General features: G+C 61.3%; 1 protein-coding gene across 1 annotated transcript; it reads right to left on the bottom strand.

The window, feature by feature from the left end:
* Positions 1 to 1,185: 1,185 nt before the first annotated feature.
* On the bottom strand, positions 1,186 to 9,737 carry IRX4 (iroquois homeobox 4). Its single transcript, XM_006893163.1, has 6 exons — positions 9,620 to 9,737; positions 5,214 to 5,358; positions 4,576 to 4,827; positions 3,600 to 3,715; positions 2,440 to 2,765; positions 1,186 to 2,015 (listed from the first exon to the last, which is right to left on the bottom strand). The coding sequence occupies exons 2-6, from the start codon at positions 5,256 to 5,258 to the stop codon at positions 1,186 to 1,188; spliced, it is 1,569 nt and encodes a 522-aa protein (XP_006893225.1). The 5' UTR covers positions 5,259 to 5,358; positions 9,620 to 9,737.
* Between the last annotated feature and the right edge of the window lie 1,011 nt (positions 9,738 to 10,748).

Raw genomic sequence — 10,748 nt, 5'->3', positions numbered from 1 at the left:
ACCAGCCCTGTCATAGCCTTCTTACTCTCCTTTCAGCCCCTGACAGCCGCCATCTCCAGGAGCAGCCTCTCCTGAGGGCCAGGGAGAGGGGGTGAGGAGACAGCCAAGGCCACCAGGGTCCCTCCAAGGAGATTGTCTCAAAAGTCAAGCTTACGACCATGGAGCAGGAACCAGCTCATAGCTGACTCTTCTCCAGTGGGGACCCACCTCCCCTTCAGGTTGTAAGGGGTGAAGGAGGAGATGGCCCATCTTTCTCCCTCTGAGCCCCCCTCCCCCGACGCGAATCAGCAAAGAGGGACAGTTAGCAGTGCTGCTCTCTAGGGATCATACCCCCAGAATGCTCCCCAGATAATCTAGAACACTTAAACGTCTCTAATCTAAATAAAGAGACCCCTGTTTTCACAACATTCTGGGAACAGGGCACTCCTAAAACGTTAAGGCTCTCCTCTTTCTACAAGTAGCACAATTCTCAAACTTGAAAGACTTGCTCTTCACAAAATGGACTTAGTGAAAGTTTTGGTTGGGTTCGGAAAGCGACTTTATTGAGGTGGTCTTGGGGATCAATACCCTCCCACCCCCTTGGGGATTAGGTCTGCTCCTCCAGGTTCTCAGATCCCTTGTTTTGCAACGTGTTTGTTTTGCAATGCAGACACCATCACTCGGTTTTATTGGTTATATTAGCCTCCAAAGCAGGCAATTATTGGTGTGAACATACATTTTTTTTTCTGTAATTGAGTCAAGAGTGTGTAATAGTGTGAACTCGGACGAGTGCGGTGGGTGAAAAGCATGTGTGAGAGAGAAATGAGAAGCTCAGCAGCCCCAGGAGTCTTTGTAGGAAAGATCTGCATGCTTCCAACCCAAACGGAAAGAGTAACACAAAACAGCCTCCCAAGTGAAATTTCTTCTCCATGTAAACTTTTGGACGTAAACTGGATGCGACAGGCAGGCTTCCTGCTGCTCAGAATGCAGAGCTCGGGATGGTAGTGGCAGAGAATCTGGGCACAGAGGAGTATAGGTCTGTCTGCAGCCTCTGCAGACCAGAGTTCAGACACCCTTCTTGGCTTTGCCAAGTGCTGTTGTGTTCTTTTGCTTACTGGGTGGAAAAAGGGGTCGCCATCCAACCTCAGCTCCCTGCCCAAGCATCAGAGCTCCCAGGTCCGAGGGAGGGGCCTCCACCAATAGGCATTAGGAGCAGAAGGGCTTGCCTCCAGCCTTGGGCAAAGCCAGGAGCTCCTTACCTGCAGCCCCGGCCTGAGGGTCCTGGGGCGCAGCAGGGGGAAAGGCGCGCGCCAGGGGCCCGGTGAGCACGTTGGTGCCAGACGCCAACGAACGTCCCAGTGGCCCTGGGTCCAGAAGGGCGCCCTTGGCCGTGGCCCAGGCCTGGTTCAAAGTGCTGTGCCTGAGGATGGGGTCGTGGAAGACCCCGTCCACCCAGTTTCTGAGACTGGTGACCGGGGAGTCCTGGTGCCGGTCCAGCGCACCGGTGGGGGCGGGGGCTGAGGGTGAGGACACAGAGGGCACAGATGAGGCGGCTGCAGGGGCAGCATGGCCTTGGCGCTTAAGCATGCACGAAGGAAACTCAGTCTGACTCAGAGCGGTGGCCGCGGCCGCAGTGGCTGTGTGCGCCAGGGACCAGATGCGTGGCTTGGCCTCCAGGCCTGGGGTTGTCCCTGGGGGTGCGAAGCCCAGCTTGGCCTCACAGCTCTGTGGGCCAGCTCCAGTGCCTCCTGGCTGCTGCTCTGGCCCCACAGGTACGCTTCGGAGGCAGCTGCGGGCCCTCTCCAGGTCCTCGTCCAGTGTCACTCCGCCACCGGTGGCCATAGGCATCCGCAAGGCGCTGGAGGCCTCCTTGCCTGGGGCACCAGGGCCGTCGGTGGCAGCGGGCACACGTTCCAGGCCACCGTCCAGGGGCTGAAAGGGCGGCTTCAGCTCACACTCCGGGGTCTCTGCCTCCAGAGGGTCGAAGTCGTCCAAGTCACTGAGCTCAAGCTCCTTCTCTTTGTTGACGACCTCAGCTGGATGCACGGTAACCGGTAGAGGAAGAAAGGCAGAAGGCAGGTAAATTGTTGCACTACCCTAAACACAACCTTCTGATACCCAGTTCTGTGGGAAGCGCTACACAGGCCTTTTTCCATCCCCTCCCACAACCCTCCTCTCCTCAAAGGGGCCTAACCCTTTGAGAAATTTATGGTGCCAACCAATTCTAGTTTCAAATTAATAGAAGAGGCGAGCATCTTGTGTTTTAAAGCGTGATTCTCGCTTTCTTCACGCATGCTCAGGTCCCCCGCCATGTCCCCATGAGCACTGGGCCAATCTAGTACGGCGCCTTCTCTTTCTTTCATAAGTGCCCTCGGCTCCTACACCCAAAAGAGGGCGAGGCACTGGAAGCCGCAGTCCGCTTCCCTGCTTCCAGTCAGCAGCGCCTGGCTTCCAACTCACCTTCGCTCTTAGAGCTCTTAAGAGGCTCGTCCCGCGCCTCCTCTTCGCCTTCATCGTCTTCCCCTTCCCGGTAGGGCCTCTTCTCATCCGCGCACTTGTTCCGCGGCGGCCACGTCATCTTGTTCTCCTTCTTGAGGCGCCGGCGCGCGTTGGCGAACCAGGTGGAGACCTGCGTGAGGGTCATCTTGGTGATGATGGCCAGCATGATCTTCTCGCCCTTGGTGGGGTAGGGGTTCTTGCGGTGCTCCTGCAGCCAGGCCTTGAGCGTGCTGGTGGTCTCGCGCGTGGCGTTCTTCCGCCGCGTACCGCTGTCCATGGTTCCATACCTGGAGACAGGCTCGGCAATGGGCGCCGGCCGCAGCCCCTGCGCCCCGAGCACGAGGCGGACGCGGGCCCTGCGCTTCCCCAGCGCGGGGCAGCGTTTAGGGCGGGAAGCACATAGCGGTGCTCACCCGGGGTGGGCCCAGGTCCCAGGCAGGGTTTTCTGCCTCAGACACTATTATCTGCGCCTTGTGGGCAAAGCTAGGCCCTGGTTCCTACCCAAGCTGGTCGCGTCAAGGCGGGGCGCGCCAGGCTCCAGGGGAGGGCTCTGCCGCTCCGCAGAGATTGCATTTCCTCCAGTTCCTTCATAAGACCTGTCCTCTACCTTTTTGATTCGGAAATTATGAAAATACAACCCTGAGAAGCAATTCAAAACTGCCACTCCACTCGTTGGCCTAAAGGGTCATTAGCGCCCTTGGAGGGGAACTGATTACGAGTTTAATCAGCTGGGGCATGAGGTCCTGGACTGAGAAGGCTGGGGGGGGGGTGGCGGTGTAGCGAGGGGGTAAGAATGCTTGGTGGGGACACATGAGGGATGTATTTCTAGAGGTGAGGAGCCATCGGAAGCGGCTCTGAACGCACAGGGCCTGTCATAACCGAGTCCGTTGGCAAACAGTTTCAGCCAGGACTTTTGGAGGTACAGACGGGAAGAGTAGAAGGGACAGGTGGGAAATTGTCTGAACTTCCCACTGGCACAGGGGCACCACACAGGCTGCTCCAGTGCGAGTCTCCATCCTTCGACCTTCCTACCTCCCACAGATGGCAGGCTGGCAGGGGCAGAGCGGGAGGTCAGATGGCCTCGCTGGCAGAGGGCACCCTCCCAGCCCCTGGCCCCTCACCTGTCGTAAGGGTACTGGCCCAGCGCTGGCTCGTAAGGGTAGTAGGCGGCGGCGGCCGCGGCGGGTGCCAGACCCGCATGCGCAGACCCTGTCCCTTCCTTGGAGTCGAAACTGTTCTGTAAGAAAAGACAATTCTGGGGGCGCAACTTCAGGGGCACAAGACTCAGCCTGAGTCCTCCTTTAGACCCTTCCTTCCAGCTTGCTTCCCGTTGATCTTTGGGCACCCTTAAATTGCTGCCTCTCTGGTCCATTCCCTCCCCACTTTCCAGCCGGGGCGAGGTGACAGGGGGTTGGAGGGGCAGAAGAGAGGAGGAGGTAGATGGAGTGGGGGAAGGGAAAGACTAGGGGTCCAGGGTGGATGGTGTTGGGGGGGAAGGTATGGGAAGAAATTGGAAGCCATATAGGTAGGGCGCACTGGCGGTTGGGGAGGGGGGGGAGAAATGACAGATTAAAGCGCGGGAGGGAGAGTTGGGCAAGGGAGACGGGAGTAAGGAGAGCAGAGCAAAATGGGGAGGAGCTAGGGGGTGGGAGGGAGCGAGAGGAGAAAGAGGGGCTTCTATGGAAAGGGAGTCAAGAGAGGAAGGGAGACGGGTGGCTGAGTCACAGCTGAACTAGGAGCGAGGAAGAGGAAGGTCCTGAGAAGTGGAGAAGGGGTGGGCAGAGATGGGCAGGGGCTGGGAAGAGGAACAGGGGAAGCGGGGAAAGAAGGGGTGCAGGAGAAGGTGAGTGCCCGCAGGCCACGCAAGAGATGCGAAGAGAACTTAGCGTGAACCGGAACCAACCAATACTTGAAACACTTCGTCTTCATGCCCCGAACTAGCAGCCTTGGCTCAAAACTGTGTGCCTGCCCCCATCCCCACAGCAGTCTAAGGCCCCTGAGACTCTTGGCCCCAGTTTGTCGAGGACAGGGAGAGTGGGTTTGGAATCACCGGACAGGTCTGGGGCGGGGAGCGCTGTGGGGCGCCCCACCCCTTACCAGTGAGTAGAAAGCGGACGCCTCGGAGCCATAGGTCACGTAGTTGCCGTATCCCTGCGAGCTGCCGTAGGGGCCCCCGTAGACGCCGAGCGCCGCTGCCGAGTTGAGCTCGTGGCGCGCGGTGGCCAGCAGCCGGCTCTCGTAGACCGGGCAGTAGACGGGCGCCTGGGCCGAGGCGGCGGGCCCGGACTCGGCCAGCGTGCGGCCGCCTGTCTCGCAGCACGCGCTCAGGGAGTTGGTGGTCATCAGGAACTGCAAGGAGAGAGGGGCTTCGAGGAAGGCGGGGCATCTGGGCGCCTTGGTGGGGGCCCTGGGCCTCAGCGCACCCCACGCTCCGCCCACGCGGGGTGCAGTATCTCCGGGGCCTCCAGCGGTTCACGCCGCGCGTCTCTCTCCTCCCCTCCTACTCAAGCGCGTGCGCGCCAAGCCTTCTCCAGCCACCCGGGACCCAGCCTGCCCCGGGCCAGAGTGCGCACCCTGCCTTCCCACCCGCAGGAAGTTGCCAAGCTGCGCGTCTCCCTGCGCGCACATCGCTTCTAGCTCTAAGTGTTGTTTTCCAGGGTTCCCAGGTGTCTCTGGGGCGCAGCCTCCTTGCGTCCTCGGAGTAGCTGCATGTACGCATGATGGGGCCCCCTTACCTGGGGAGCCGAGGAGTAGGGGTATCCGAACTGCGGGTAGGACATGGCGGGTCTGAGCCAGAGCCAGAGCAGCGGGAAGGCAGGGTCCTGGGCGCGGGGGCCAGCGTGTCGCAGCCACTGCTCCGGGACTGTGGACTCCTAGGGGCTGCGAGGGAGAAGTCGAACCCGCTGTTAATTTTCTCCCGCGCGTCGCAAACTTTTTGAACCTGGTCAGAAAGTGCGCTTCAGAGGCCTCGCCCTTCGGAGCCTCCAGGGGACTCTGGGACCCAACAGCTTCTCTGTAGCGACACAAATACATATTTTGCAATAAAAAGGAGGGGTGGGGGAATCAAGGAGCCGCGCAAAGTCTTCAATTCAGAAGTGCGCAGGTTTGAGCGGCGGGGGCGCTGACGTCAACCCCATGCCGCGACAGGACACAGTCCCGCGGGTCACTCGGTCCTCGGTCTCCTCGTGCCTGGAGCGCACTGCCTGGACCGGGCGGGGCGGGGACTGGTCAGGCGCGCGAGGCGGGCGGAGGGGCCAAAGGGCTTTCACAAATGAAATCCATCCGAGTAATCAATATCGGCCCGGACGAACGCTGAGTTCTCCTTAGTCACCGGAGGATAGGAGGTGCTTTTAATTAGAAATTAATTAACGAGCAGCTGCTCCTTACCACCCCACTGTAATCATTAGTCTCAATTACAAATGAGACGAATGAAGGGACACACGAGTGAGTCTTCATTTAAGATGTAATCAACAGTTAAAATTAGCCGGGCCCTCGCGGCAGGCAGCCAGCCACCGCGGCCGTGGGAGCCGGCAGCGGGGCAGCGCGGGGCCCTGCGTCCTCTCACACGCATTGGTGGCTACTGTTCAATACGACATCCGAGATGCCTCCCTGGGGCATCACCTCGCGCGTTCCCACTGATTTGAAACCCAGGCCTCTCCTGGGTTCCAGAACCCATGGCGACCACAACAGTGTCCACCTTTGGAGCCCCAATTATTCTCAGATGTGTGGGTGTTCGGAACTGCCCCTCGAGGCGGCCGCTCCGGGGGTCGGTGGCCCAGGTACCGTAGGCTCTTGGCCTGGCTTGGCCACCAGCTCTGTCACGCATCCGCAGCCAAGTGTCCCCCAGGGAACGCCCCCACCCGGCCATTTCAGGCCTCACTTGGCTCGCAGCCCTCCTTTCTTCTCCCCCTCCCCTTTTCCTTGGCGGGCTGCCCTCCTTCACCGCCCCCTGCCCCATGCGGCCAAACTGGGGACTGCTAGGCGTCCCTGTGCGCTCCCGGGAGCCGGTTTCCCAACTCGACCCGGGCCCCGCCCGCTCCTCCTCCGGCAACTTGAGGCTGGGAGCCTGGGAGGGGTGTGGGGCGCACAGCCCAACTGTCCTCCCTGCTCCGTGCGCGCGCCTCCCTGACTGCCGGCCCCGCGAGGGAGCCAGGTGCGCAGCCTCAGGCGGCCCAACTAATGTCAGCCCGGAGCTCTAGCCCGGGTCCCAAACCCAGGACAGGCGTTCAGGCCGAGGGCCACGCGCGCTGCCTAGGCTGCTTCCCTGTCTCTCGCGCCGCCCTGCGGGGCCTGGGCTCGCCCCGGCAGCTTTCTGGGCCCCCCGCGCTCGGCCGGGAGGGGAGCCGCGCTTGGCGCTGCGCAGACTTGCACGGAAAGATTCCTGGGTTCAGACCTGTGAATTGCCCCAGGGTCACCCTCTAATTAATGATGACGTCCTCACCCTCTGCCCAGCTGCAAGCCTGCCTCCCAGAAACGAAATCTGCCCGCTCTGACAGCTCGCTGGAAGGTGATTGATGACTATCTGGAGACCACCGTACACATCATATCATATCTGCTGCGTAATTGCTTTAATTTACAGATGAAAATACGAGTTCTCCGATCCCGCTGGACCGCAGCCGGCCACGTCCGAGCCGCTCGCAAAAGGAAACCATCGGGAATAATGAATAGCCGCTCCATGCAAATTATTCAGACACTTTAGCGTCTGTAGCCGGGAGAGATATATAAAGAACACGAGTCAAATGACATTAATAATTGGGAATTCTGTATTGATTTCGTGGCGGCCGTGCTGCTTTCTTTCTTTCTCACCTGAATTGCTAAGATCACCTTCCTGTAAATAATAAGCGACGACTAGCCACGGGCAGTTCGGTGGAACGGACTCTCGGCAGCCCTCGCTCCTCCCGCCGGCGCCTCCCCTCCCCCAGCCTCCCTCTCTATCCCCCAGTTTTTCGCCTTACGCTGAACAGTCCTGGACTTTCTCTTATTTATTGTTTACAAACAATTCTCTCTCTTTCTGCCTGGCTAGGAGACCCGGGAGCGGGAGCGATGCGAGGCCGCTGGGCGGCCGCGGTCCAGGGCGGGATGGTGGCAAGAGGGCAGTGTTCCTTAGTGACCTGTCTTCTCAGCCCCAGAGCTCAGCGCCATCTGGGGCGGGTGAGGGTCACTGGGTCCCTGATTTGTGAGCGTTGGTTCCAGCCAGGAATTTAAGACACAGTCCCAAAGGCCTTGAGCCTCTGGGCTCAGTCTGGGCACAGTCCTTGAGGCCCAGGCCTGCGCGCCTCATTGCCCATCCCAGAGCCCCGGCCGCGCCTCCCCCTCCCCAACACGCCCGCCATTCGCATTCTGAACAGACGTGGTCACCCAAGGAGCAGGGGCACCAGCAGTGTCCCCCTCCCCACTCACGCAGACAGTTGAGTCTGTCCCTGGGGGCGCAGGGGGAGGGGTTAGGAAAGCTTTGCTTTGCCCACCGCGGCCACGTTCTCATGCCCACCTTCTTTTTTACTGGTGGGTGTGTGTAAACAGATTCTCCAAGGTCCCACTGGCGCGACCTTGCTGTGTTCTTGGGACGACTCTCAAGCCCTGATCCTCCACTTTTGCCAGCGGCTGCGCTGCATCCGACGCTGGACTTCCTGGGGTCCAGGTCCAGGCTGGTGGCGTGGGGCCTGGTCCTGACTCCCTTGTTTGAGGAGGCTCCGCGCCCCTGAACGACTTCCACTCACAGCTCCCTCGGGCCCTGCTGTTCAATCCTAAACACTGGATGAGTTTAGCGGTCTCCAACGGGGCCGGGACACTAGAGGGTACCTGACTACAGCGTGACAGCCGACCCAGGCCCATCAACCCGCACTGGGGGCACCCACGTCCCAGTGCGCTTCCATGGAACGGTTTGATCTGAGACCCGGCCTAGGTCCCTTCTCCTGAACGCGCTTGTCAGTACCTCATCCAGCCTCAGCTAAGCTGGCTACACCGTAGAGACGCAAGGTGCCCAGTCGGGTCCCTTGAGGGAGGGTTCTAAGGACATCTAGAGCGAAGACTCCTTAGAAGAATAACCGCGAACATTAGAAACGATCAGCTTTCGTGAGGGGTCCCATAAGCCTGCTAGGCTCTCAAGGTGCGAGGGCCAGGGCGCCTGAGCAGGCCTCGGAGGGGTCAGAGGATGACTAGCGGGGAAACCTCAGATGCTTAAGGGCCGCCCTTTTCTCCTCGGGCGGGTGATGGCAGCGTGACTCCAGCTGGGGGACCTCGGGCTGGCGGAACCTGGAGGGACGATGGGCAGACAGGCCGTACACTTCTTGTGGCTCCTGATGAGGCCTCGTTCCTGGGAGCAGCTGAGCTCAGGGCTCCCAGGGCATTCTCAGACTAGGCCTGGGGGCCACCCCTACCCCGCTGTACGGAAGCCCTGCAGGGTCCTCACGCGCAGCCAAGTTGACCCCAGCCAAGAAGCGAGGGCGGCTCCCCAGGGCCAGGCAAGGCCTTCTTTTGGGAGACAGAGAGAGGCCCGAGCTCTGGGGGGCGCCTGTGCCCATTGCGCTCGGACGCTCGAGGTGAGCTGCGTTCTAGAGCTCAGAGGTGCCACGCTCGCCAACGCAGAGCGGCCCGGGCCATTCATTAGCAACCAGTCCACGCGTCCTAGCCAAAACCCGGAGGGGGAGACACGGGTTCCCTCCTCCCGAAATGCTAGCCCCTAGCTGCTCTCCGGGTTCGTGATTCCCTCGGGGCGCCGCCCGAGGTCCGAAGGCGCACAGACGGGGCGCCTGGACCGCACCACTGCGTCCCGCGCATAGGCCCGCTGCCCGGCGCCCTGCTCCCAGCACTGCCCTCCTCGCGCCTAGCTTTTCTGCAAGTTGTAGTAAGCGCTGCCGCCTCCAGAGACCCCACTGGCGGGCAGCAAACTTTGTCCCCTCCGGCCCGGGAGCGATTCTCGCAAAGTTTGCGCGCCCCAGCCCACTCCTACCTGCGGTGAGGACGCGCCCGCTGCGCCGCTGGGCGCCGGGGCTACGGTGAGCAGAGCACAGCCGGGACGCACCAGGGAGTCGCCGCGCAGCCGCCCGCGCCCCTCGGCGGAAGCGCGGAGCCTCCGCCTCCTCGGCAGGGGGGAGGGGTCTTGGAGCCCTGGAGTGGGGGCGGCCGCGGGGGCCTCGTCTACCTGCGGTGGCGCCGGGCCACTCCCGGCCGCCCGCGAGGGCTCCGCGCGGCCGTTCGGCGCGCGCGCTCCAGCGGGGAGCTGGCGACAACTAATGGAGACATTTCCAGGCGGAGCACCTGGCGAGCGGAGCGCGCCGGCGTCCCCAGGCGCCGCGGTCGTCAGCAGAGCCCGCACGGGTGTGACGTGGACGAGCGAGCGCCGCTGCTCCCACCCGGCCGCCCATTAACGCTTTCCCCCGCGGCGCCGCGCGCTACCCAACTTTCCCTCCGCTGCCGCCCCGCGCGGAGCTCCGGGTGGAAGAGCTGGGCGCCCGCGAGGTGGGGGCGTTGGGGAGCGGGGACAGGGACGCCGGGTTTGGCAAGGCGGGGGAAGACGCACTCCAAGCGGACACTGGGGATGACTGGACAGCAGCAGGAAGGCAGCTGGCCTTGATTTGGCACCAGACTTGGCCCGCTGCCAGGATTCCAGGCAGCCCTGGTGTTCTTTTGGGGCCAGAGGCGCTGTGCGGGAAGCCAGCCCTCCTTCTCCACTCACTCTCTCTGGTCTGAATCGGGAAGTCCTGGGCCCTAGGCCCTGGGCTCCCTGCCTGCTGGTAGGGTGCGCAAGCACCGGCTGTCCCAGCCCTCCAAGTATGTTAAGCTCACTGACATTTAAGTACTGGGGTCCTTCCCACACTTCTCTCTTGGCTGTCTAGTCTTCGGGGACCTTCCTCTCATGAATGCTCACACAGTTTTCCATCTCTAACTACTCCGGGGTGACAGTCAGACACTGGATAAGGGACAAGCATTTAAGTGAGAACTTCAAGGCTGAGGGGTGCCCACAGACAGATCCAGGCCACAGAGCCTTCTGCCTGGGGAGGTCAAGAAATCTGTGACTGCCCAGATCCTGCTCACCCCATGTCCTGACCTGACCAGGGATGCCCAACTATAGGGCCCCTCTGCTGTCTGGAAACACAGCTATCTCTGTCACCTGCAGCCTGAAGACCAGCACTGAGGAGCCAGGCCCAGTGTGCATTCATTTTGTCAACCTGAGATCCCTTGCAACCCCCATCCCCACCTCCAAGTGGGTTCTGGAATGATGGGGTGCAGGTGTATCCATCCCTGGAGCTGAATCGCTGCTAATTTGGAGC

The sequence above is a fragment of the Elephantulus edwardii genome, unplaced genomic scaffold (assembly GCF_000299155.1).
Source record: "Elephantulus edwardii isolate Elephantulus edwardi_28Jun2011 unplaced genomic scaffold, EleEdw1.0 scaffold00125, whole genome shotgun sequence".
NCBI classification, from domain to species: Eukaryota; Metazoa; Chordata; class Mammalia; order Macroscelidea; family Macroscelididae; genus Elephantulus; species Elephantulus edwardii.
Note: the sequence above shows the minus strand (reverse complement) of the source record. Positions and strands in the feature narration are given on the sequence as shown.

Coding starts and splice junctions, on each gene's coding strand:
- IRX4 (XM_006893163.1), bottom strand. CDS start 5,258: ATGTCCTACCCGCAGTTCGGATACCCCTACTCCTCGGCTCCCCAG. Junction 4,828..5,213: donor CCTACTCCTCGGCTCCCCAG/GTAAGGGGGCCC, acceptor CTCTCCTTGCAG/TTCCTGATGACCACCAACTC. Junction 2,766..3,599: donor GGCCAGTACCCTTACGACAG/GTGAGGGGCCAG, acceptor GCCTGTCTCCAG/GTATGGAACCATGGACAGCG.